This window comes from Girardinichthys multiradiatus, chromosome 6 (genome assembly GCF_021462225.1).
Source record: "Girardinichthys multiradiatus isolate DD_20200921_A chromosome 6, DD_fGirMul_XY1, whole genome shotgun sequence".
NCBI classification, from domain to species: domain Eukaryota; kingdom Metazoa; phylum Chordata; class Actinopteri; order Cyprinodontiformes; family Goodeidae; genus Girardinichthys; species Girardinichthys multiradiatus.
The window spans coordinates 23,619,725-23,646,607 of NC_061799.1; the positions used below are offsets into that span (position 1 = coordinate 23,619,725).

At 39.4% G+C, this 26,883-nt stretch overlaps 2 protein-coding genes across 2 annotated transcripts; both read left to right on the top strand.

The window, feature by feature from the left end:
• The first annotated feature begins 1,313 nt into the window (after window positions 1–1,313).
• On the top strand, window positions 1,314–8,725 carry ppp1r7 (protein phosphatase 1, regulatory (inhibitor) subunit 7). The gene is made up of 10 exons (XM_047369367.1): window positions 1,314–1,414; window positions 2,548–2,643; window positions 2,821–2,876; window positions 3,052–3,117; window positions 3,239–3,369; window positions 3,460–3,622; window positions 3,720–3,836; window positions 3,931–4,035; window positions 4,167–4,253; window positions 6,376–8,725. Exons 1-10 carry the CDS (start codon window positions 1,375–1,377, stop codon window positions 6,550–6,552), a joined length of 1,038 nt encoding a protein of 345 aa, XP_047225323.1. The 5' UTR covers window positions 1,314–1,374; the 3' UTR covers window positions 6,553–8,725.
• Window positions 8,726–10,823: 2,098 nt separating this feature from the next.
• Window positions 10,824–25,601, top strand: ubxn7 (UBX domain protein 7). Its single transcript, XM_047369181.1, has 11 exons — window positions 10,824–10,949; window positions 14,501–14,654; window positions 14,834–14,898; window positions 15,008–15,073; window positions 15,211–15,323; window positions 16,037–16,183; window positions 17,774–17,864; window positions 21,525–21,655; window positions 21,897–22,398; window positions 24,033–24,112; window positions 24,696–25,601. Exons 1-11 carry the CDS (start codon window positions 10,880–10,882, stop codon window positions 24,855–24,857), a joined length of 1,581 nt encoding a protein of 526 aa, XP_047225137.1. The 5' UTR covers window positions 10,824–10,879; the 3' UTR covers window positions 24,858–25,601.
• The last annotated feature ends 1,282 nt before the right edge of the window (window positions 25,602–26,883 follow it).

Here is a 26,883-nt window from a genome sequence, read left to right on the forward strand (position 1 = left end):
ACCACCAGGTGGTGATCAGTGGACAGCTCAGCCCCTCTCTTCACCCGAGTGTCCAAAACATGCGGCCGAAGGTCTGTTGATACGACAACATAGTCGATCATTGACCTCCTGCCTAGGGTATCCTGGTGCCTAGTGCACCGATGGACACCCTTATGTTTGAACATGGTGTTCATTATGGACAATCCGTGACTAGCACAGAAGTCCAATAACAAAACACCGCTCAGATTCATATCGGGGAGGCCTCACCTCCCAATCACGCCTCTCCAGGTGTCACTGTCGTTTCCCACGTGGGCGTTGAAGTCCCCCAGCAGAATAATGGAGTCCCCAGGAGTGGCACTATCCAGCACCCCCGACAGGGACGCCAGGAAGGCCGGGTACTCCGCACTACCACTCGGCCCGTAGGCTGAAATGATAGTCAGAGACCTATCCCCAACCCAAAGGCGCAGGGATGCGACCCTCTCATCCACTGGGGTAAACTCCAACACGAGACGGCTGAGCTGGGGGGCGACAAGCAAACCCACCCCAGCCCGCCGCCTCTCCCTGCGGGCCACTCCAGAGTAGAAGAGAGTCCAGCCCCTCTCGAGGAGATGGGTTCCAGAGCCCACGCTGTGCGTGGAGGCGAGCCCGACTATTTCTAGTCGATATCTCTCAACATCCCGCACAAGCTCAGGCTCCTTCCCCCCCAGCGAGGTGAAATTCCACGTCCCTAGAGCCAGCCTAAGCATCCGAGGATCGGGCCGCCAAGGTCTCCACCTTCGTCCGCTGCCCAATCCTCTTGGCACCGGTCCCTCACGGTTCCCCCTGCAGGTGGTGGGCCCACTGGGGGATGGTCTCGCGTCTCTCGTTCGGGCTTGGCCCGGCTGGGTCCCGCGAGGAGCAACCCAGCCACCAGGCGCTCTCCGACGAGTCGCGACCCCAGGCCTGGCTCCAGGGTGGGACCCTTGCTCCGCCGTACCGGGCGACGTCACGTGCCTCGATTTTGTAGTCGTCATGAGGGGTTCTTGAACCGCTCTTTGTCTGACCCGTCACCTAGAGCCTGTTTGCCATGGGAGACCCTACCAGGGGCATTTAAGCCCCAGACAACATAGCCTCTAGGATCATTCAAGCACTCAAACCCCTCCACCACGTTAAGGTGGCGGTTCAAGGAGGGGGTGCCATTCATTTTAAATTATCTACTGGACTTACGTGTAAAGAAGTATAAAAAGTAGAAGCACCAAATTATACTGAATAAAAAAGGCATTTTAAAGTGTTTACACCTCCAGTAGTTTAAGTGTGGTGTTTTTTAAGTGGATAAGCAGCGGCCTCTTGTGTCTGAAGGCAGTAACTACTTCCATCGGATTGGCTGAGCGGTTGTCAGGAGTGTTTACAAGAAACATGGCTTCTGTGTCTGTTGGAGAGCTTCAAGAAATGGAAGGTGAGTATAACAATGTCCGAAGAAACCTTCGCTATCTGGCTGCATGGTCCGGGGAGACAAAAAAAACCCATATAAAAAAGGTTTTGTGTTTTTAATTTATGCGCTCTGAGTGATCCGTTGTTCTTGTAAGACCCAGACCTTCGTCCTGGTTCGCTTAGCTAACACAAAGCGTTAGCTGACGTTATTCATTTAACGTCTGGTCAGTTTGTTTTTATGCTCGGTTTTTGCTGTACGTGCCGATGCTGTGTTGTAGGGAATAAAGATATTTGTATAATTCGGACCGTCTGTGCTTTTAACATGCTTACATCTTCACTCCTTTTTTCGTTAGCTGTAGGTCAGTCAGTTACCGAGCTACCTAGCATGAATGGCAGCACACTGTAGAGTCTGCACATTTGAAACGGCTAACCTTCGCTAACTAATTGGTGCGACTTGGAAATGTTGTCGAGATGACTTCTAGTGATCCAAAGCTGCTAGTTTAAGTCTGTGGTGGGTGGATTGCTCATGTTTTTGTACACTCAACCTGTGCATGCTGCAAAGAGCACAAAATGTATTGTCATAGTAAATCTAGCGGCCATTGGTGGCTTACAGCCAGTCTGAATGCCCCTCAAGGCATCTTGATTTCTAAGTGGGTATGTTGAGAAACTTTTCACCAGAGGTGTAAGGTGAAACTAATTATTTCTTCTGAAATAGCATGAATGGAGCTTTTAATTGATAGTAGGTTTATGTATGTGAACTAGAAATTAGGACAGCTACAGTATTTGGAGAGCTTAAATTCTGGACACCAAAACTTGTTCAAATCTGAAACCAAGATATATTATTTCAATTTTTTTTTTGATGGACTGTTTCGGCTCTGTTGCCAAAAATTGATTATGAATGATATTGTGGTTGTTTTTACATTATCATTGACTTTTCTCAAAACTGCAACGCACAAAACAACTAAAAATCTGTTATTAAGAAGACTGGAGCAAAGACAGCAGTCATGGATTCACTGATGGCAACATGTTTAAGCTCAGTGACCAAAATGGAGATTGGCACTGAAAGACATGTTGTTTATCTTACTGTTTATTATATTTAGCTAGACAGAAGCTCTGCTGCTGTTAAGTAAAATAAAGCTTACTCTCCCCCTGTGTCAGTGGATCGAAGGGGTGAGTCTGAGGAGTCTGGTGATGATGAGACCAGAAGAAAGAGTATCAACGGCGACGTTGACCCAAGTCAGCCCACAGGCACAAGTGAGTCATCCTTAGCTCCCACTCAGCCAGCCAGAAGCCGATATGTTTCTGAATAACATAACTGGTTAAAAGTGGGCCAAAACAGCTCCTTTAATTGAAATGTTTCATGTTTATCATATCTTATCATGTCCGTTGCCAATTATATTTTTCTTAAGTTTAATTTTGCTCTTACTTAAGGTAAAGAAGAGTCCCCTGTTGACATGGACACTATAACCTTGGATCCAGAGGAAGAGGTTAGAAGACGTTTTCATTAAAACAATTGTTATCTGTGATTTTTTCTTTTTTTTTTTCAGTTATTGTCAAAACATTTTGCAAATTAACACATTGTACAGAAACGTTAATGTAAATTCATAGACTGCTGAAGTTTTGTTTAAACACTGTCATCTTAAGTGCTCCTTTTCTCTCTAGGATGTTGATCTTGTTCATTGTCGTATTGGTAAAATTGAAGGACTGGAGGTGCTACAGAAGGCTAAAGTATGCAACACTGAGTTTATTTTCGTACTCTTTCGATCCATAAAAATAGATCATAATCCAAGAGTTGTTTCTAAATGGTTTTATTCATGTTTTTTTCTATCCTTTTTCTCTGCTTATTCAGACGCTATCCTTAAGACAGAACCTCATCAAAAAGATAGAAAACCTTGAGAGCTTGAGCTCGCTGCAAGAACTAGATCTCTATGACAATCAGATCCGCAAACTAGAGAACCTGAGCAACCTCAAAGAATTAGAGTAAGTCTGATTCGAAGAAAAGGGTGCAGAAAACACATACATATGTGATGCTAATTAAAATAAATTGTTTTTGTTACAATGAATCCACAGGCTGCTCGACGTTTCCTTTAACATTTTGAGGAAAGTGGAGAATTTGGAGGAGTTGACTAAGCTGAAAAAACTTTTTCTGGTTCACAACAAAGTCACTGCCATCTCCAACCTGGACCACCTCACAGGTCTGGAGATGCTGGAGCTGGGCTCTAATCGCATTAGGGTGAGTCATAAAGAGTCTGCTTCAGTAATAACGTAATGTGAATTAGCTGTGAGTTTAATTTAAGGCACGTCTACATCCCGTTGTCTGGTATTTACAGGTCATCGAAAACCTGGATGCTCTTTCGTCTTTGCAAAGTTTGTTTCTTGGAACCAATAAAATAACAAACCTTCAGAATCTGGACAGTTTACACAACCTGACTGTTTTAAGCATTCAGGTACCTTTTGAAAAAAAATTTTTTTTTTTTCCAAGGAAAAAGAATGTGCGTAAAAGGAGAGTGATGTATACTTTTCTTGCATATTTCTTTGCAGAGTAACCGGATTACTAAAATCGAGGGCCTGCAGAACCTGGTCAACCTGAAAGAGCTTTATCTGAGCCACAATGGCGTTGAGGTCATAGAAGGCCTGGAAAACAATGTGAGTTCTGGAAACGTCTGTTTACAAAACAGGGGGTTAAATGACAGGTTGTTTAGTTGGTCAAAAATGTTCCAACAGTTTGTTCAGCACTTTGTGAATGTTTTTATTAAGGTATTTTCTTTTTCCCACAGAAAAAACTCACCACGCTGGATGTTGCTGCCAACCGAGTAAAGAAAATTGAGAACATCAGCCATCTGACAGAGCTGCAGGAGTTCTGGGTATGGAAGTGAAGAATATTATTTACATTTCACCTTCGCAGATCATGTGTATTAGAATGGCTATAACATTTTAGCCTTTAATCTTGTTAATATTTCGCTTAACCTACAACATTCAAACTTTGTATTTTAGCTAAAAGATGCTTTTAGGAGGACCTAAGTCTTTTATTTAGGGTGTTTATTGTAATTTTTAAAATGAGTTTTCTCTGTGAAAGAAAAAAGAGAAACATATAAAAAAAAAGCCAAAAAGAATTGAATCTAAAAGTTTAAAACACACCAGAGCAGACCAACAATAAAGTTCTCGGCTTGCTAACACAAATACTTGAGCAGAAATGAACAAGTTTAAATTAAGCAGCTTTGGCTATGAAGGTTATTTATGTGTGTGAATATGGTGGGTTACACAGTATCTCATTCACTAAGATGTTTAAATCTATTTTTATTGAGGAGTAGTTATAGAACTACCTGTACTCTGAAAGTTAAAGTTAGTTCAACAAAGTCATATAACCTGAACCCCCAAACAAAGTGAATGGCTCATTAACAGGCTCCTGTGGAACTTGAAGATATGCTGGGGTGATGATTTAGTTGTGTTGGGGCAGGAATAAATATACTGTAAAGCTGCAGGACATCAGCTCTTGATCTGGAGTCCTCAGATATACAGAACCATTCAGTAAATTAGAATATTATTATCGCTAAGTGAAACACATTATATGGATTAATTACACAAGCCTGTATTTCTGTTAATCGTGATGATTTTCCGCTTACAGATCATTTAAAAACACGACATTTAAGATTTGACTATTTCGTCAGACCAGTAAAAAGCGTTTTTAATACAGAGTGTGGGCTAAATGAAATGTTTGTTTAATACATGCTTGTTATTTTCAAAAGGTAATTTTAATCTGAAAAACAAGCCTCATATTATAATTTATTGATTTTAACTGTAAATATATAGTAATGCTTTTTAACTAAGAAATCGATAACCAAAAACAGCTTTGGAAAATATACTTGATATGCCTCAACTAAGCGGTGTTTTCTATATTAACAGACTGTAATAGATTCCTGATGTTAATTAAAACATGAAGCTAACATTATTGGACAGCTGAAATGTATGTTTAGTTTTGCACAGGTTTAAATTCCCCCTTAAGGTAATAAATATTACGAAGAAAGATTATTGATGATTTGGTCACCTGTTTGATTAGATGTTTAGGTTCTATTGGAGCAGTGGGGTCCGGAAGGTTTCCTCTAAACATAATCACCCTCTGATGGTGATTCCACTACCTAACAAGCTTGGGATGTTACCAATAAATGACTCATTTTATAAAATTGAAACCAACTACTGTTTTATAAAACAAGACTATATTTAGGTATATATAAATAAGGAAGTGTTGTCAGATCACAGGAGGAAAAGCCTCGTGTGCATGGACCTCATTGTGCATTCCTGGTGAAAGCAAGGCCTTGGTAGCATTATCAGAAGCCCTCTTCTGATCACAGTTTTGAGTCAATCCAGTAAGATTAGGCGGTGTGTGTTTATAACATAGATTAAAACTGCATCTTGAACCCGGGGCTGGCAGTCAGAATTCCTCCAGTGCTTCAGATATAGGCCAAACTCTACATGTTCTCAGATTCTGCTGATCAACACATTTCTCAGATTAGACAGATACCGGAAGATCTCTGCTTTCACTCAGACTGTGCTACTGTGCTGCTGCTGCGGTCGCTGTCCTTAGTTTGTAGGTCCCACTTCCTCTGCAATCCCATCTTACTCTTACATCTCACGGCTGAGACGTAGGAGTAACAGAGGTTGGTCGACTCAACGCAAGCCCGCCGGACCTGTGACGATCCAAAGAACACTTTTGCAGAAGCCTTTAGTCTTTTGATATAAACACTTTGACTTGATGGTCTAAAAGAATGACAAAACAAGTGACTAAGAGAGGCTAATTGAAGTTTATAAATCAGATGGAGGCCTTTTAGTTGCAAAAAGCTGCAAACTGTTATAATAGGAATTTCAGAAAGTAACTAAGAGACAAACTTCATGACAGTTGTTTTAGAAATTCATTTCAGCCCATTTCTCTTTTTCTTTTTTTCCACAAGACGATACTTATGGCTGTGTTGTATTTGAATCTCTCCTCAGATGAACGACAATCAAATAGACAACTGGTCAGATCTTGACGAGCTCAAGAATGCCAAGTCCCTGGAAACAGTGTATCTGGAGCGGAACCCTTTACAGAAAGATCCTCAGTACCGAAGAAAGATCATGCTGGCACTGCCCAGCGTGCGCCAGATCGACGCTACCTTTATTCGTTTCTAAACTGCAGTGTACGACCCACCTGCCAAACCTCTCTGTGTTTCACCTCACCTCCCTGCCTGCCCAGCCCAGCCCAGCCCAGCCCACTAAAACACCTCCTCAGACATAATGGCCGCACTATATCATAATGTCACTCCAAAAAGGATATACATTCCAGCACAGAAGTCACTCAACATACATGTATGCATGTATGCACTCAAACAAACTTCGATCAATGTTATAGTGTGCAAGCTTTTATTTATTACGGTAGAACTGTGAAAATGGAAAACCACCCTACTCTCATTTGATAATGTTTCCTCTGTACTTTGTTGGGTTTTTTTCTTCTTTTGTTTGAGTTTTATTTGCATGTGAGATACAGTTAGGTGCACCAGACCTGCTGTGGCCATCAGGAAAATGAGGAGTCATTCCTACCTAACACATCAATGAAGTTGCATTGTTCTCATATTCGTGGGAAGGGAGGCAAATATTAATGTTTTGGGGATTTTTTTTCTTTTTTATGTTTTTCACAGTGATGCTGTTTGCATAAGTGAACCGGTAGAAAAGAGCAATTCAGGATCAAACATTTAAAGGGAAATTGTATGAAAATTAAACGTAGAATCGACATACTTGGTTTTCTGAATTCTGCTTCAGCTTAAGGCATATCCTGATCTAGAAAATTTAGAAAAACAAAACGCAGAAACCAAAGCCTTAAAACATCATATGAGCTATAACAACATTTAATTTCCCTTTGGGATTAATAAAGTATTTTTGAATTGAATTGAATCTGATAAATAAAAGCAGCCCAAAAGACATATGCAGTCTTTTTAGCAACAACATATTTTACTTGTGTGCCGTTTTAAATAAACTGACGTCACAAAGGGACATCTTTTGATGTCCGGCAGCATTGTTTATTCCTTCAAATATTTTCGAACACAGATTAACAATAGAGACCTCCGCAGTAAATTAGCACTCATGAGCATTTAAGAAACTCTCCATGCAGATGCTATCAGTGGTCCCATCACACTTTTTTGTTCTGAAGAATTCAAACCTGAAACTGTTCCTGATTACAGCCTTTGGTCTCATTTATTTTCAGCAGGTGGTTCATTCACTTTATTTAAACGCCTAACAATAAAATGTAGATTGTATCATAATTAAATGTATATTCCAGTGGCTGGACGAATCTCACAAAGTTTACAAATGCAAAATAAACTCGGTGTTGGCACAAAGACAAATACGTTTAGATATGAATATTCTGCCATTAGGCTTTTGACCAGTAGGATGGCTTAAAATTCATAAATCTCAGCTATCCATAGTTGCTTTAGGATTGTTTAGCTCGAATAGCAACAAGACCACCTGAATCTATAAGAAATTATCTGTGAAGTTTCTTGTTTATAAGTCTTGGGTGCTCATGAATAACTCCCTGGTCCAACTGACTAGTGACATATCTTTAACAGAAGAAGTTGTCACACCTCAGGGATAAAAGATCGCAGAATAACTCCTCAGAAAAAAAACAAAAATTAAATGAAAAGTGCTAAACTAAGTGCACTTGTTTTCTGCCAGCTAACCTCTGTATGTCAGTGGTCTTTAATGGATAAGTTGGCCCAATTTAATATATCACTTTATAGGCTTACAAATGATGAGATAAAGTTGTAATTTATACCATAGAATAGGTCATTTAGATGGCAATTCAGTTTTAAAGGAAGCACCTTATTACTTTTTAAGGCTTAATGTTGATAATTAGAGATTCATTAAATTAGTTTCAGGAGCTAACTATGAGCCTGTATAAACAGCTATGGACCCATATAAAACCATCAACACGGTCATTATACATAACTGATATGAATGTACTTTTGTATTCAGTTTACTTAAATTAACGGAAGAAACATCAAACTGAATTGGAAGTGCCACGATGTGTATTTGTAAATACTGGACATCTCATCACGTAGATGGCCTGTGCCATCATCACCTTTCCTTTGTATAGTGATGTTTTACTGTGTTTTTTGTGCCAGGCAGCACAGCGGATTCATGTGAGATTCAGAAAAGGAACAGAACAGAACCTCGCTGGTCAAGTAGGAGTGTTAAAACAAACTGCTTTTTGCTCCTTGTCAGAACTGAGTCCTTGAGACTTAGTCGATGCTCTTTGCAAAATGAATGTAATATGCAAATAACAATAAAGTGACACTACTAAAGAAGAAAACGTGTAGTTTCACTTGTCATGACCGCAGAGTACATTTCAAAGCTTGGTTAGAAATTATAAGATTGTATTTAGCCATTAATACCCAACCATAAGCTGTAGTTCTGAGCATATATCGACCGAATCATCAAGTATTTCATTGGTTTAGGTGAACATTTTATTTATTTTATTTGTTTCACCTTTTTGAATCTATTCCAGTCTGTACTGTGGACAGTTGAATCCTCTTTATATCCCAGATTTGAACATACTTTCTTCTTGTTTCACCATTTTTATTTGTGGCTAACAGTTTTTCATACTGCACACCACATATGAAAACAAAAAGAAATCTGCAACGTTATTAAAAACATTTTATTTGTTGTTGCACAATTCACAATCATCGATTAAATAATTTTTTTTAATTACTATTATTTTCATATCATAGATTTAATTGCTGCTTCTCTTCCATGGTTTCCAAATTACAAATGTCTACAAGTCATTGTAATTCTTACTGTGATAAAAACAAAAACTGTGTGATGTAAAGCTACCATTGCCTCCAGATTTATTGGCACCACTAGTAAAGATATGTAAAAACTAAAATAAATAAAGCTTTTATTGCAGTAATATAATCATACACTGAGAAAATGTGGAAAATCCTGCCTTCTATCTAAGTATGTATCAGGTGAGGGATAAAATACATTAGGAAGTAATTTTCTAATAAAAATATTAATTGTGCACACGTATTGACACTTCTGCTGTAAATACCTGTACAGCCCTCCTTCTCATCATGGAAGCTTTTCTTCTGTACCATTTTACAAGTTTGTAGCACACAGAGAGAGAACAATCTTTGACCATTCCTCTTTGAAAAATCACTCTAAATGATCTATAGTGCTTGTTCTTTCTGATCTAGGCTCCTCTCCAGTGGTTTTCTACAGGTTGGCGGTCAAAGGACTGAGATGTTTATGGAAAAGGTTGATTTTAAGGCAGATTAACCATTTCTGTGTGGATTTGGCCATCTGTGTTGGATCATGATCCTCCTAAAGGATTCTTTTACAACCCAGATACTAACAGATTTCACTGAAGTCTTATTGAATTTCAAATGGTCAGTGATGCCAATGTTTCCCAGGGCCATTGGAAGAGAAACAGACCCAAAGTATTCGAGATCATTCACCATACTAAATAGTGGGTATGAGGCAATAATTTTTTACATGTATTTGTTGTACATTGTTACGTTTGTTGTGAAAAACTTCAATCTTAGTCTCATTTCACCAAAGTAAGGCAATGCTGTAAGGGGTTTTGTCCCAAACCATCAGTTGGCATGCAGAAAGTATCTGATGATTGTTGTAGAGACTTTGTAACTCCAAGATACCAAGATTTAGTACAGTTCTCTTAACAGTGAGCTCTGGGAATTTGTTTTGTACCACCTTTACCATACTGCTCACTGTGCCTGTACCACGGTATCATGGCAACATAACCGTAAGTTGTTTTTCAGAACTCCAATTGTTATAAACTGTAATTATTTGACATGTCTTTATTTCTCTGACTGTAAATAAGTTAATGGTTAATTTTATTTTATTTTTTAAATCATCACACATTGAATAGCATGTTTTCTTGTCTTTCCCTTTTTAAAGAGTTGCCAAGAGAAATCCTAGATTAACTCGAGGATTACTTACTAAAACTTCCTAGATACTGATCTATTTAAAGACTAAAGCATGAATAAAATATTCTTAATTTACTTTTGTGGTTTAGTGAATTTTAGAAAAGGCAATACATTTTGCCAGTGATTCTGTAAAAAAATTAAAATAGTTTCCTAACATGGGATTTGTATTACCCACTACCTAAAGTAGAAGTTTGATTTTTTTTAAACAAAATAAAAGTTCTGTGGTCATGCATTAAAATAATTGCCTTATTATAATAAAAGTATTTTTAAAACATAAAAATATAATTTAAAAACCAAGTCATAATTACTCTTGTTACATTTATGCAGTTCTAAAGTCCTCTATATGCCTTGAACATCACGTCTACACACAGCAAAGGGCAGCCCACGTCCACGATAAAGGGCTGCTTATTTTGACTACATGATCCAGAATGCAGCACCAGTTCGCGCTGCGCCAGACGTTGAGGAGGAAAAGACTGTAAAGCGCATGCGCCACATTGTATGTTGTTGTTTCTGGCGGTAAGATGGCGGCGCTCGGAGACACTTCAGCTCCGGGGATGAACGGGTTAATACAACAATTCACAGCAATAACAGGTAAAAATAAGCTTATATCAAGCTTTCGAAGTCACGGGTGGCTTTGGGTACTCATAAGGGACTGGTTTTCTTTCCACAAAACCTATGGAGCAACGCGCAGATAAGGAAAATGGACGCTTAGTCTCGCTGTGGCTCCTTCGCTGTCAATGCTTTACAGAGTGGAAAAGCACAGGCAGTTTTTTAGCTAAACTCTGGTAAAATTACACGTAAAAGGTTTACACAGCTACTTGCTTTGAAAATTGCCTTTCCCACTCATTCAACAGAAAATGCCTTTCCTCTGTGTAGCCATAACACACAACACGTTGTCGTCTCGACAATATTTTCTCGCTTTTTAGATAGCTTCTCTTCCGTTAGTGTAGAATGGACGTCGGCTGTACAACATTCCCCTTCTTCATCACCAGCCTCATGTTGGGTTACTGTCATCTTCACTGTCGCTGTCATTTAAAATACCCGAACAGGTACCACTTCTGTGTTAGACAGTTAGCATTTGCATACGAATTAGTTTCTACGCGCTTTGAGATTATGTACAGTGTTGCCGTTTAAAGTTATTTATTGGAGAAGAGGAGAGTAGAGTGTGATCAGGGGCCGCCAGACTCAAAAAGTGAAACGGTCATGCGCAGTACGGACGGAAGGCTTCGAACTGGCTGTAGGGTTTTCGATGCTTTAAAAACTACTGAATCTTAATCTATTTGTTATATATGTTCATTTACAGTATGTTTTCTTGACGGGGAGGATTTAAAAACATTTCTGGGTTTTTTGGATGATGCAGCCAACGAGTTTTAATTCAATTCAAAAATACTTTATTAATCCCAAAGGGAAATTAAATGTTGTTACAGCTCATATTATGAAGGTTTCCTCAAAGAGCCATTGTAGATGCTGATGGCTGTGGGCAGGAAGGATCTCCTGTAGCGCTCCGTCTTACAGCAGATCTGAAGAAGCCTCTGACTGAAGACACTCTGTTGTTGTAGGACAGTCTCATGAAGAGGATGCTCAGGGTTCTCCATAATGTTCTTCATTTTATGAAGAATCCGTCTATCCACAATGATCTCCAGAGGTTCCAGAGGAGTCCCCAGAACAGAGCCAGCCTTTTTTATCAGCTTGTTGAGTTTTTTTTAAATTTCTGGCTCTGATGCTGCTTCCCCAGCAGATGATGGCAGAAGAGATCAAACTCTCCACAACAGACTTATAGAAGATATGCAGTATCTTGCTGCAAACACCAAAGGACCTAAGCTTCCTCAAGAAGTACAGTCTGCTCTGTCCCTTCTTGTAGATGGCTTCACAGTTGCATCTCCACTCTAGTTTGTTGTCCAGGTGAACACATAGTCAGCCTTTGTTATTTTTTTGATTTTCTTCAGACTTTTTTTTTTTTTAACTGTGCATATTTCACATAATCTGTAAGGCATTCACCTATTATTTGGGGTTCACCGTAAGGTTTGAACGTGAGATTTCAAATCCCGTTTTAGCTCTGGTTGTTTGTCTCAAAAAATGGGGATAAGTAACCCAACCTTCGACTTTAGTAACCACTAATTTTCACTAACAGATACTGTCCGCCGATACTTTAGGCAAAGTTTTCCTCTGCAGAAATGCACATCAAAATATTGTCTAAATATATTTTCACACTGTATGAGTTAGTCATCCAATTAGTCGTTAAATAATTTACACATACCATGAGCAGTAAGTACATGTCTTCTTTAATATAGTTATGCTTTATGTTGGAATTGTTTGTGGTTTTTATTTATTTTTATTTAACCTTTTCTTAACCAGGAGACAAACTCAGGGACTAATAGTTTGACTCGTGGGGTACAGAATATCTAAATACCTTTTTTGTTTTTAATTCTAGGGCTGCACAATATTAGGAAAGCATGTAATTGTGATTCAAATGTTAAATATTGATATCTGTTATAATTAACACACATTTTTACTCTCTGTTCTCCTTTGTTTCCGACACAATGATGTCCGAGGCACCCTCTTTGAGTTTTAGCATCTCTGTCACTAAAATCATTATCAGGTGTGGGCACGCAGGCAGTGAAAGTTTATTCAACTTTCCAAATGTATTCATTGACATGCAAAGTGTGAATGCGTGATTCTTGCCCTTCCTACAAAATACAGCTTCCACGCATTCCCCTGTGATTGCGCTCTTGTACACTGATATTGAGGTGACAATTGTAATTCAACATATTGTGTAGCTCAACCACCTGAATGTAGGTCTGAAGTTATAAAGGTAGGTGGCTCAAAATAGCCATGTAGATTAAAATATATGACTACCTCAGTCTAAGAGTAGTCGCGTAATGATGAAGATACACAGCGACGAGATTATTGTCAGCACTGTTGATTTATAGAGAATGAAAACGAGTGGTCCCATGTCAAACGGCTAGGGGAAATCATTGCCTGTAGTGACTGAACTGGATGGACTTATTTGTAGCAAGTTTCGTCCAGCAGATAGTGCTCAGCATGTTCTAAGTCTGGAGTTTATTAAAAAAATTCTCTTTGGAAACTCAACCAGGCTCCTACTCAGGAAGGGCCCACTCAAAACAGAATTGTCCCAATCTAAATTTACAGGGGTGCCCAAGTCCAGTCCATGAGAGCTGCTGTCCTGCTTCTTTTAGATTTTCCGTCTCCAGCACACCAGATGAATGGCTCATTATCAGGTCTCTGCAGAGCTGAATGACATCTGGATGAGGGGGTTCAGCCATTTTATTCAGGTGTATTGAAGAAGGAATGTGTCTATAAATTACGGCATAGTAGCCCTTGAGGACTGGACTTGGGCACCCTTGACCCAAAGCATGTCATCTCATGAAAAAATGAATCGCAGTTAAACTAAATGCTGCGTTGTAAATTATTACAGACCCTCACTTTTCTAGCAGATTATCAACAGTGCAGAGCAAGCATTTTGGAGCCCAATATGTGGTCATTTGCATCACGCTTCCTGATATTTGTGCCCTTCCAGCTCTCTGTCTTGATGCAAAAAATAATGTGTAAAAGTACATTACTTGACATTCTTTAAATGCATTTACAGACCTTTTGTTCTGAGTCACGCAAATCCTCTCAAACGTATTTTTGAATAGCTGCTATCTTGCCTTTTCCAGAAGGATTTCATGCTCTGAATGCTGTCTGTGGTAAATAATAAATGTTAATAATGATAAGAAACTATACACCCTACAAACCCACTGAAAAAAATCAGAGCCATTGTTTTAATGCAAATAGACAACAGAGAAACTTTAAAAGTAAATAAAGTAATAAACGTTAGCCCAGTAAGGGTGGCAGGTACAGAGTAGCCCCGGTATCTTTTCAGCATCTCAGTTTCATAGAATATATACTATTCATTAAGAGTTTATTGATTCAGTAAAGAAGAAATTATTTTCTGTTGTACATTTTCTTTTTGATATAATATTTAAATAAAATAAACATTTGTCAGTCTGGAAATTTATTGAAAGCATGAAAGAGAGATGAATGTGTTAAATTACCTGATGATTGTTTCCTAATAGATTTTAGTTCTATGTACTAAAAGTACTATGACTGTTAAATTTCATTGGCTGCTCTCTGTGTGTCAGGGGCCACAGAGAGCGTTGGAAAACACATGCTTGAAGCATGCAACAATAACCTGGAGATGGCAGTGACCATGTTCCTGGATGGAGGTGGGATGGCAGAGGAGCCCAGCACCAGCTCCAGTTCAGCAGCATCAAGCAGCAGAGCGCCCCCTACAGAGTGAGCTCATATTCTAACTCATAAGCTCGTCTCAGACTACAGTAAAACTGTCATCTTCAGCATCAGAAGGAAGCTAGTTTTCATTGAATCAACATAATAGAACAAAGCCCTGGATGGATATGTATAAATCAACAATGACTTTTTGCTTTTAACTATATATATATTATTTAATGTTTCAGTGAAGTACGAGCACCCATTCCCCAGAAGCAGGACATTTTGGTGGAACCCGAACCTCTGTTTGGAGGTATTGAAAAGTGTCTTATTTTTCCAGCTCAGGCACAGAATGTCGTCCTCAGCCGCTGTTGAAATCATAAACTGAAAGTCTCTTTTCATGCCTTCTTTCGTTTGTTCAGTGCCAAAGCGAAGACGGCCTGCTCGATCAATATTCGACGGTTTCAGAGACTTCCAAACGGAAACAAGTGTGTACTTTTACATCCTAAAATATCTGAGTGTTTCAAAGTTTACCAGAATTTAATGCTTCTTGATAGGAACCGACAAGAACGTCTCTTAAACTGTCTGATGTATTTTGTTGACTTGGCATGTTTTTCTGTAAAAGTCCGTCAGGAACAGGAGCTGCGTAACGGTGGAACAGTGGATAAGAAACTGAGCACCCTGGCAGACCTTTTCCGTCCTCCCATTGAGCTCATGCACAAAGGGAGCTTTGAGACGGTGAGAAGTCACTCACAGGACATTCTACACCCCACCTTTCTCCAGTCTGACTGAACTTTTTGTGTAATTTCAAACAATGACTGTTAAGATGACAGGTGGGAAACCAAGTTAAAAAATCTTCAGACTGTCATTTGATTCAATCATTGCTTATTCATAAAATCAACGGTAGTAAAGTAGAACTATATTTCTGTTAAATGTTAATCAATTAATCAACCTTTTATTTATAGAGCACTTTACACACCCACAGTGACAATAAACAAATAGACAAAAAGTAAAAAAAAAATTTGTAAATAAAATGTTTTCTGGTTTAGAGGTTTCTTGTTAGCAGCATTGTTTTGAAATGTTTTGGAGATTTGCACCAACATAATCACTAATCAAACAATATTTCTCTGCATAAAATGGAATGATCGTTGAAATTTACTGGTTACATTTGTTTAATACTACTTCTAACAGGATATAGTTGACATAACAGTTGGCGTTCCTTAATGAGGAGTATGTGGTGTAGAAAAGATTGGATTTTTATTATCTAAATATTTTCAGTACTGTAAACAATTTTATATTTAAATCAATATGGGGCTCAGCTAGTTTTCAAAAACATGTGAATTTTGTTTTTTATGCTTTCATTTTTCTAAATTCATATTTAAAATTTTATGTCATGAATGGCTAAAACCTAATTTATGGACTTTCATTTGACTGTTTTCTGTGTCTTGCAGGCTAAAGACTGCGGACAGCTTGAAAATAAGTGGCTAATGATCAACATACAAAATGTTCAGGACTTTGCGTGCCAGTGCCTCAACAGGGATGTGTGGAGTAACGATGCTGTGAAGAACATCATACGAGAACATTTTATATTCTGGCAGGTACGCAGGTTATTGCAACCTCATTTAATGGTCAGTGCACAGTAAGAGCGAAACACAGTTTAACATCGCAGGGTCAGTCATAAGGTTTCTGTCTGTCTGTCTGTCTGTCTGTCTGTCTGTTCTAGACATGCAGACTGCTTCTACAAATATTTATGCGAGGATGGGTCGCTCTCAGGAGATCATTGATTTCCAGCATGGTACCCATGCTACATTCGACCTTTAGTGGTATTATAACAAAGTGGAAGTGGTAGGCCATGTAAAATCAGAGCGTGCTCAGTAGACAGGATGTTGAGGTGCATTGTCCTCAAAGGTCACCAACTTTCTGTAGACTCAGACCTGCAAACGTCATGTTGCCTTTAGATTAGCTTATGAACAATGTCTACAAAAACTTGATGGAATGGGTTTCCATGTGCGAGCAGCTGCATTCAAGCATTACTTCATCAGCTGTAATGCAAAGTGTTGGATGCAGTGGTGTAAAGCACGCTACCACTGGACTCCAGAGCAGTGGAGACATGTTCTCTGAAGTAACGAAACAGGCCTCTCCATGCGGCAATTCATTGGACAAGTCTGGGTTTGGCCGTTGCCAGGAGAAAAGCACTTGCCTGATTGTATTGTATCTTGTGTAAAGTTTGGTGCCGAGGGGATTATGGTGGGGGGCTGTTTTTCAGACGTTGGGCTCGGCCCCTGGTTCCTATAAAAGGAATGCTTAATGCTTCAGCACACCAAGATGTTTGAGCTTGGCCTCTCCCTGGTCCAACAAAGCTGTGCACCAGTTCCAGATGGAACGAATTACGGAATAGACTGCAAGCCAGACCTTCTCGTCCAACACCAGTGTCTGACCTCACATAAACGCCCTTCTGGAAGAATGGTGCACCTTGTGGAAAACCTTCTCTCAAGAGGTGAAGGTGTTATGGTTCCAAACGTGGGCAGACTTAATATTAAACCTTTAATTTCTGTAGCTTGAATGTTCAGCAGAAAATCTCAAGCTGTGATTTCCGTGTGGAAACAGAAGTTGTGAGAAAATGTTTGCCCTGCAAACATCTTTCGTTTTTTATTTGAGAACATTTTTATTAACATAAATTTCCTATCCATGGCTGCTTACAATGCATTCATATAATGAACTATACATTAGTGTACACCATCCCTGCAGTGCAGGTTCACACATTATTACAGTTACAGTGGCTACAGGGCTTTAGACTTAAGGGTGGCAACATTTTACTAAACGTTGCCCCTTTACAGATTTTCATGGGTTTAGGCAATAAATTGAAATTGCAGGATGACTTTTGAAAGAATCTAATATAATAAATAAAAATATCAAATTTTTTTGCCTTCTTTTTTTTTGCCCTGCCAGACCCAGCACAAGGATAAATCATTTAATATATTAGTTTTAGAAAGCTACAAACTTGAGACTGACTTGCTACAAAAGTATGTTATGAGTTTTTTAATTTGTCCAACCAAGAATACAGGCATGTTTTGTGGGTACAGGTCCTAAATGTGGCATGTCAGCATCGAGAGAGGACAACTTGCATTTTCTTTGCTTTTCACATTTCACTAAGTTCATTTGTTATAGTACAGCTTTTCTCTCGACAGGTTTATCACGATAGTGAAGAGGGACAACGATACATCCAGTTCTACAAGCTGAACAAGTTTCCCTACATTTCTATTCTTGATCCACGCACAGGTGAGAAGCCTAGAATAGTTTTTATTTAGTGTGTTTTTGTGTCTAAAACTGGTTTACAAGAATATCTTCCACCTTTCTAGCTAGTATTAAAGCGTTTTTTTTAATGGTTTAGTATTGTGATTTTTAAACTTGTCGATTGATCTGAAATGAAAAAGTTATTACGCTACAGTGGGATTGGACACAATATATGGAGTTAAATTTGTCTCAATATTATTCAATCAAACAAAAAACTAATCTCAATCAAAAAATATTAAGTTGTGATCAAAACTTTCAGAGTTTTTTCTCACAAAGAGAAAAAAGTTATTTGCAAAACATAAACTTTTATTTGCGCAGGTCAAAAATCTTTGGTGACGAGTCTCGCTTTTTTTGGTTTTGACGCTCTCTGTTTTTGGTTGAACTCAACAAATTTTGAGTTCTGGGAACATGAACATCCTGGGCGGGGCCTAAAGACGAACAATGTAAGACGTTTCCCTATTGGTTAGCGCTGACTAAAGCAGCAGACTCTGATCCCCCGCATCTCTGAACTTCGGCTCGAACTGCAGGGCTTGCAGCGTCGCTTCAGTGAGGAGACATCAACTGTACAGAAGAAAACTGCGGTCAATTGAGCCGAAAGTCAGAAATACGTGGTGAGGTCAACCGACACTAGCTCTCTCTTAAAGATTAGCGTAGCGCATACAAGGTGCATTACGGTAATGGAGCCAGAAAGGACGCCGATCCTGGCAACGGTTGAGAAAATAAGAGGAAAACAGAAAAGTAACCTTCAGAACATTTATATTAATTAAATTTTTACAACTTTCACATTCATGTTTTATGTAAAAGAATAAATATTTTATATTTTACTGTACAGTTTTGGAGAAATATCTTGTCAAAATACCTCAAAATGCTCAACCATTATATGCATTTGTCCCACTTTCAGGAATTTATTTCTCCAAAACCATGAGAGGTGACAACACAATCATTCAGATTATATCAGAGGGTCATCTATATTATAACCAGAATTAGTATTTCATAATTTTACTGTAAAGGTTTGGAGAAATACACAACTACCCCAAGTGTAGTATAAAACAGAATCCATGTCGGGCAGATGGCATCCCATAATCCTGTGTGTTGTCCTCAACACCAGTGATACTTCCTTCCTCTCCTGTGCAGTTCCCTCACCACACTGTCATGCTGAGACACAGAGTGCTTTCCACCGTGGCCCTGTAGACATCTGTAAGCAGCTGAGGAGATGAAGAAGAGCTGTTGTTGTACCTTCTTCAACAGGCGAGGGGCGTTTCCGGTCCAGGAGAGGTCAGAGGAGATCTGGATGCTCTTGCACTTTAAGCTGTCCAGACCACTTCCCAGGACCTCATCGACCTCACCAAAAAGAAGCGTTTGTGGTACTTTGTTGGGGTAGTTGTGTATTTCTCCAGAAACCTACAGTGAAATTATGAAATACTAATTCTGGTTATAATATAGATAACCCTCTAATATAATCTGAATGATTGTGTTGTCACCTCATGGTTTTGGAGAAATAAATTCCTGAAAGTGGGACAAATGCATATAATGGTTGAGCATTTTGAAGTATTTTGACAAGATATTTCTCCAAAACTTCACAGTAAAATATAAAATATTTATTCTTTTACATAAAACATGAATGTGAAAGTTGTAAAAATTTAATTAATATAAATGTTCTGTAGGTTACTTTTCTGTTTTCCTCTTATTTTCTCAACCGTTGCCAGGATCGGCGTCCTTTCTGCTCCATTACCGTAATGCACCTTGTATGCGCTACGCTAATCTTTAAGAGAGAGCTAGTGTCGGCTGGCATCACCGCGTATTTCTGACTTTCGGCTCACTTGACCGCAGTTTTCTTCTGTACAGTTGATGTCTCCTCACTGAAGTGACGCTGCAAGCCCTGCAGTTCGAGCAGAAGTTCAGAGATGCGGGGGATCAGAGTCTGCTGCTTTAGTCAGCGCTAACCAATAGGGAAACGTCTTACATTGTTCGTCTTTAGGCCCCGCCCAGGATGTTCATGTTCCCAGGACTCAAAATTTGTTGAGTTCAACCAAAAACAGAGAGCGTCAAAACCAAAAAAGCGAGACTCGTCACCAAAGATTTTTGACCTGCGCAAATAAAAGTTTATGTTTTGCAAATAACATTTTTCTCTTTGTGAGAAAAAACTCTGAAAGTTTTGATCACAACTTAATATTTTTTGATTGAGATTAGTTTTTTGTTTGATTGAATAATATTGAGACAAATTTAACTCCATAACAATACTTTCAATGATGTGTGACACAACTGAGGATTCCTCCTATTTTTTTAAGAAATAGAATTACTAGTGTAAGGTTTGATATTTTATAAATGTATGAACACCAGGTGTGCAGATCTCTTGTGAATCACTGACATACATTTCGGAAATGAAGATTCTGTTATGGCTAATATCCCTTCATGCTCTTTTTATCGGTCAGTTGATCTGTAATGGCTCCCACAGAGACGGGCATACTTGACTGCGGAGTCACAGAAACTGCTCGGCGGGGAAGAAAAATCTTCACATGGAACATTTTTACACGTCACACGAGCTGATAAGGATTGAGGTCTCTGTGGCACACTAGCAGGTGTGCAGTTGATGCCCTGGTGGAGAAGAAACAGGGCTAGGTGCTCGACTAGCTAATCAGCCATATATACCACCTTCTTTTATTTTGTTTTCCCAAAGCCACAAGACAAATTAGCCGTTCCTGCCCGCATGATGACGCCATGGCAAAATGTGTGGGAAATGTAGGAATTTGTCAGGAGAAATGTAAGAAAGGCCGTACGCTCTACTATGAAATCTCAAATACCTGCACCGCTCACAGTAAATGCACAGTACGCCTGACTCTGTGGCAGCCTTTAGGCTTTCTGGTGTTGAGCCATTTGCCATTAAAGTTTGTATGTATGGAGTCAGCAACTAAAGGTGCGTTCACACCGAACGCGAATAACACGACAGGAGCGAGCTATTTACATGTTAACCCGGTGTAAAGGCGCGTTCAGGAATGCAACGAGGCAAAGGACGCGATGCGAACGGTGTGATTAAGGCAAACATTGCGAAGCGAAACCTGCAGTGGACGCGGGTTGCATTTCCTCTGTCTTTTACGTCCCTGCATGTGAGAGACTCACACTTTTACACCAGAGGAGGCACAAAGCAGCAGGATCAAATGTAAACAATGGACAAAACAAGCATGGGACACATGACCTCTGCTGTATTAAATAACTGCACGTTTCCCCCATCGTTCATGGCAGGTTTGAGCCCCCATCTATTGCTTAGCAACACTACTTATAACCTATTTACATTGATTTAGCATCTTCTGCTAGAGGACGCTTCCTTCAAAATGAACACAGCAGTATCTGAACATCTCAGCACAGATCATTGACCGTTGGCTCTAAATGCAAAACAACTTCAGATTTGATGCATGCATGATTAATTTACTTCCATATGTAAATATGGGCGTAAATAAGGCTACGTCTTCTTCAGCACATGAAGGTCGTTTCAGGGTTGTAGAGTGTTCACTCTGGAGTCTGGTGGATGTACAGTGAACCCACCACATTAGGACCTGTAGGGTTAACTAAGCCAGAGATCCAGTCACTTAAGGAAACACATGTAAAATGTTTTTATTTACGTGCAGTTGTTAACTTTCTTGAATTCAGGGCAAAAAATGGTGGAGTGGAACCAGCTGGATGTGGCGTCGTTTATGGAGCAGGCAACGGGCTTCCTGGCAGAGCACGGCCAGCTCGACGGGCCTTCCAGCAACGCCCCTCCTGCCAAACGGGCTCGCTCGGTGAGTGTATCATCTCACATATCAGCTCTATACTACCATTCAACCCGATCCGTTCCCTTTTTTCTTTATATTTCACATCAGCTTACAACCATTTTAGGAGCTTCCTCATTGTTTTAAACACATTGACTTCAATTTTATGTAATGGCTGTCATTTATTAAACTTATATTGTAAATATTTTTAAGGCAAAGATGTATTTAAAACACAACTAACTCCTGCTGCTCACTGTATTTTCCCTTCCAGGAGAGTCTGATTGACGCCAGCGAAGACAGCCAGCTGGAGGCAGCGATCCGAGCCTCCCTACAGGAGACCCACTACGACTCCTCAAATGTCCTTGAAGCACCCGACTCACCTCGATCAGAGGATGAATCGGATGCGGAGCCTTTCTCGGACAGCGAGGGGCCCATCTCTGTTGATGGCTCAGACAGCGAAACACCAGCACCACATGAAGAAAAAAGTTCTACAAGCAAACACACGTCAACGGCTACAGTCACCGCCGCCCAGCAGCGTCTACATCCTGATAGTTCCACTTCCTCCCACAGAAAATCTCCGTACAAAGAGAACAATCACAGTCACAAAAAAGAGGAGAGCAAAAAGAATCACCTGGAGCCCTCGGCTCCTAGTCCACTTCATCCTCAGCCTGAAGCAGACTCTGGAGGGAATCACTGCTCCTCCCAAACCAAAAGTGCTGGAACTTCCAACATCATCACCACAACTTGTGATGTGGACTGTCCTGATGACAATGGTATGAAGAAGTGCAAACTTTAAGGCTTGTTGCAGAATGATTGTGCATTTTATTTATTCTCAGATGTCCAAATTTAGTTTCAAGAAAAAACAAACACAATCACAGAGAATGCCCTCAGAAGTCAGACTTTTTTAATTTGAAATGTTGGAGGTCCCCATCCAACCTGGAGGTCAGATTCAACATGGCTGCTGTGCATACAAAACATACAAACGTTATAAACGTGCAGGAAAAGAGCTTGTATTTCTGAGAGTTTGTATCTCCTTAGTGGCAACCATAATAAGCTACAATCTCTGCTTGTAATCATGTTTCTTTACATTATGATTGCATAGAGATATGTCCTTATCAGCTTGGTTTGCTAAGAGTAGGCAGCTTGGCTACTGGGCACAACAGTTAGCAAGTCACACTGGTTTTCCGACTTGTAACAAGACCCCGCTCAACTTTGTTCTGGCACAATTCCCAAATTCGACATTAGAGACCAATCGAACGCAGGATTAGGATTTCAGCATTTTCCAAGTCTTGAAAAGTGGAAAAACTAAATAACAGTATAGAAGAATCTCAGTATTTCCAGACTTTATTGCCCATCTCATTGTCTGAATGTTGAAGTGGTCAACATGAAGTGTCCTCCCTTTCTTGTTCTTCCTTGTCTTTCCTCCTTGTGTTCCTCCTTTTGTTCTTTCTTTTTTGTCACTGTCTTTCCTTTTTTTGTTCTTTGTTCTTCATCCCTCATTTTCTTCCTCCTTTCCCTCTCTTCCTTGAGCCCTTATTTCCCTCTGATTTTTCCTTCCTTTTGTCCTAGATCTCTTATTTCTGTACTTCCTTCCTTTCTATCCTTCTTTGTGTCTTGTCTCTTATTTTCTTCCTACCCTCTTTCCTTGTGGCCTCACTTTTTTCCTTCATCTTTCCTTCCTTCCTTCCTTGCTTATAGTGTTTCCTAGCTGTGAACCTTTATATTTTCTGATCTAAAATTAAAATCTCTGGAATGTTGAGTCTACAATACTATGGGATTTTTAATGAAACTGTTTAGGAACGTTAAAAGGGGGATGAAGAAGGGTGTTTTTTATCTTTACGTGGCCCTTTGTGTGTTTTGAGCTTGAGGTGGATGTTCAGCCTTTTTTCCATCTGCAAGTATGGTTGACAGATGAAAAACCGGTGTGTGATAATGTTCCTTCTTGCTGAGATTAGATAATGTGTTTCTTTAAAATTTGGACCTGGTTTTCCTCTGTCCTTCAGATGATATCAAGAAAAGAAATTTGAACTCCTTCTCTTGGCTCGACTGAGATGAGTGGATTTATAGCGTACACTAAGTCTTGCTTAATTTGGATCGCCGCTTCGTTTAAAGGCCCAGACTGTTTAAGATCAGTTTAGATCCTTGTACACATGTATTTAAGGAGTGTGTGTGCAAGGGTGAGTGCATTGACTCAGATGGAAACCACTGAGATTATCTGATTCTTTAGTGTTGCAGCACCATCAAGTTAGATGTTGTGAGTCATTTATTGTTTTATGTGATATAAAAATATAATCTCACTACTGTGTTTTTTTTTTTTTTTTTTGCAGCTGTAATGTAATGTTGTTACAGCTCCATTGTTACAGAAAAAGATTTGATGTTTTTTATTAATGTTTTTGTTTTTATAAAGGCCCCAAAGCCAGGTTGATGCTTCGTTACCCAGATGGACAGAGAGAGCAGATCTCCTTGTCTTCAAAAGCAAAACTTTTGGTGAGTTTTACTCGTTATTACTCTTATTCCTAACATACAGCGCCTTGCAAAAGTATCTACGTTTCAGGAATTATTCAATATTTTGTCATATTACAACCACACACTTCAATGTATTGTAATATCATTTTGGGATGGACCAACTCAAAGTAGCCTTAGGTTATGCACTGGACAAAGCCTTTATGGAGGACTGATGAGAAGTTTGCAGTTTACCACAAGTCATGTAGGGGAACCTCTAAACATGTTAAAGAGGTCAGATGAGACCAAAACTGAACTAAATAACCTGGATGAAACCTAACACTGCACATTTTTCTGAACAAATACCAACAAGACTCGAGACAATGACCCCAAACATTCAGTCAGAGCTGCAATGGCACGGCTTAGATAAAACTTATTCATGTGTTAGGATGGCTCAGTCAAAACCCAGACCCGAGTTCAGCTGAGACTCTGTGGCAAGACTTGTAAGTTAATGTTCTGAGGTGCTCTTTGTCCAGAGTGACATTGACGTTTGTGGTTGTAGATGCAATTCATGGGGTTTGAAAGCTAAGTTTTAACCAGCTTACATTGTTACTCTGTTTCTTTCAAGGCACTGGTAAGACACGTCCAGTCCAAGGGTTACCCTAACGAACGCTTCGAACTCGTCACCAACTTCCCCAGGAGGAAGCTCGCCCACTTGGACTATGACATCACGTTGCAGGAAGCAGGGCTTTGTCCACAGGAGACTGTATTTGTTCAGGAGAGAAACTAGCCTTCCCAGAAACATTCACATTCTGCTTGTGTATCTCTAATAGACCTCACTGTTTCAAACATCCACAATGTGATCTGCCGACGATCGCAGTACTTTGAGCTCTGAAGGGGAGGCTGCTACTTGTGACAGGGCGGATGTTAAAGGATGGACTGCTTTGACTGTCTGAATACTGACATCTCCGCTGACAGTCTAATGCCTTTGTAATGCTCAACAATTGGCCAGTAAGGTGTTTCATATATCAGCATCAGTTTGGTTTCTTAATAATGTCTATTCTGTACTAATGCAGCACATTAGAGCAGAATACACATGGTTGTCTCCTGTTCATAAAACCTCAAATAACAGATCACTAATTGACTGTGGGCCACCAGAGACTTGTACAAAGATACTTTTACTTCCCAAAATGTAGATTAAATGTCAGAGTTTATTTTCTAGCTCTTGTTTTCTTTTTTTCTGTACATGGACAAGTGAAGGGAGGTTCATTCTTCTTTTTTTCTCCATCATTGTTTCAAATGTTGGAACCTGGAAGACAAGAGCCCTCGAGGAACAGGTCCAAAACTTGCAAGACAAATAAATGTGTTTTAATACAGATTGGAATAAAAACGAAGGGGGTACAGCTCCTCAGTCGAACCTGCACCACGCAGAGACTGCTTAGCGATACTGACGTTGAGCCATAGTCACTCTTTCTTTTTTTTATATATTGCCAAGAAAATATGCTGATATTGAAATATAACCACCAAAAACCAAGATATTCTGCTTGATCTTTTCTCAAAAAAGTTTATATTTTGAAAGGTTAAAATGTAGCTTCCTGGCAGAAGAACTTAGAAAGATTTTGAGTAACTCCAAAAGGCGACACAATTCCTCAGATTACAGGATAATTTTTAGGGAGACTAATAGGAACGTTTTTATTCATCTTTTCAGAACAAGGTGGTTTTGAGTTATTCAGTCATTTAACCAGTGCTAAGGTGGTTGTTTAAGAAGACAATCTTTCTGCATTTTGACCAAAAGCAATTTTCAAATGTAGATTTCTTTTATTTATTTTTTCTTATGAACAGCAGATGGTGGTAATTTAAAATGTAGGTTTTAAAATATTGGAGTAAATGTCTTGTTTTATTTTTTTGTTTTTCATCTGATTGAATGTGCAGAGGGTCTCTGTTTGGTATTCTGAAGATTTCCATCATTTTAACTGGGAATAGAGGTAAGGTTGGGTTTCCTGATGAACAAACTTCACATTTAATTTCACAGCTATATCAGTTTGTCTCACTTCAAAAGGCTCCTCTTTAGCGATCAAAGAAGACAGGAATATGACTGAGTCCACAATACTGCAGATACAGGCTTAAATCCTAACTGTTCATGTATGTCAACTTAAGAGCTTTTAGATTTTTCCAATACTTCATTTAAATCAATTTTTTTGGAAATGTGCTAGAAACCTTTCATCTAGCAGTGTAAGCTCTCTCTCTCTCACACACAGACAAAGTTTTAGATCAGCCAAAGTAAGACTAAAAAAACTTCTCAACATTTCTGGTTCATTGCGGCATTTTCCAAAAACACAAAAATGTGTTGTCTAGCTTGGCAAAAACGTCAGTACACCCTGTCCCCCTAGTGAAATTGAGCAAACATTTTTGCCTGTACATTTTGTTTTTTGCTGTTGCTACTGCTAAATGTCATCCCAGTTGGTACCATGATGACATTTCATGGTTTTTGGACACTTTCTCTAGCATCTTGCAGTCTGCTTTCAGGGTAAACTCGCTTGCATGGCCAAACCGGGTGGCAGTGATTTTGAATCCTCTCCACCAGTAGACTATTTTCTATACTGTGGAATAGCAAATATCAAATTATTTTGAGACTTCTTTAAATCCCTTATGAGACTCAAAAGCTGCTACAATCTTTTTTCTGATGGCTATCTTACACAGTTAGAAAGTTCTGCCCAGATGATGCATCAAGCCCCTATTCCAGACAGACCACGAATTACACGAATCGCCAAGAATGTAAAATGTTTAGGATTCTTAGTTTCAAATCATATTAAGCT

Excerpts from the sequence above, each read along its gene's own strand:
- ppp1r7 (XM_047369367.1), top strand. The coding sequence starts at position 1,375 with ATGGCTTCTGTGTCTGTTGGAGAGCTTCAAGAAATGGAAG. Across the intron at positions 1,415-2,547 it reads AGAGCTTCAAGAAATGGAAG|TGGATCGAAGGGGTGAGTCT; the intron begins GTGAGTATAACA and ends CCCCTGTGTCAG. Across the intron at positions 2,644-2,820 it reads AAGTCAGCCCACAGGCACAA|GTAAAGAAGAGTCCCCTGTT; the intron begins GTGAGTCATCCT and ends CTCTTACTTAAG.
- ubxn7 (XM_047369181.1), top strand. The coding sequence starts at position 10,880 with ATGGCGGCGCTCGGAGACACTTCAGCTCCGGGGATGAACGGGTTAATA. Across the intron at positions 15,074-15,210 it reads AGACTTCCAAACGGAAACAA|TCCGTCAGGAACAGGAGCTG; the intron begins GTGTGTACTTTT and ends TTTCTGTAAAAG. Across the intron at positions 22,399-24,032 it reads GGACTGTCCTGATGACAATG|GCCCCAAAGCCAGGTTGATG; the intron begins GTATGAAGAAGT and ends GTTTTTATAAAG.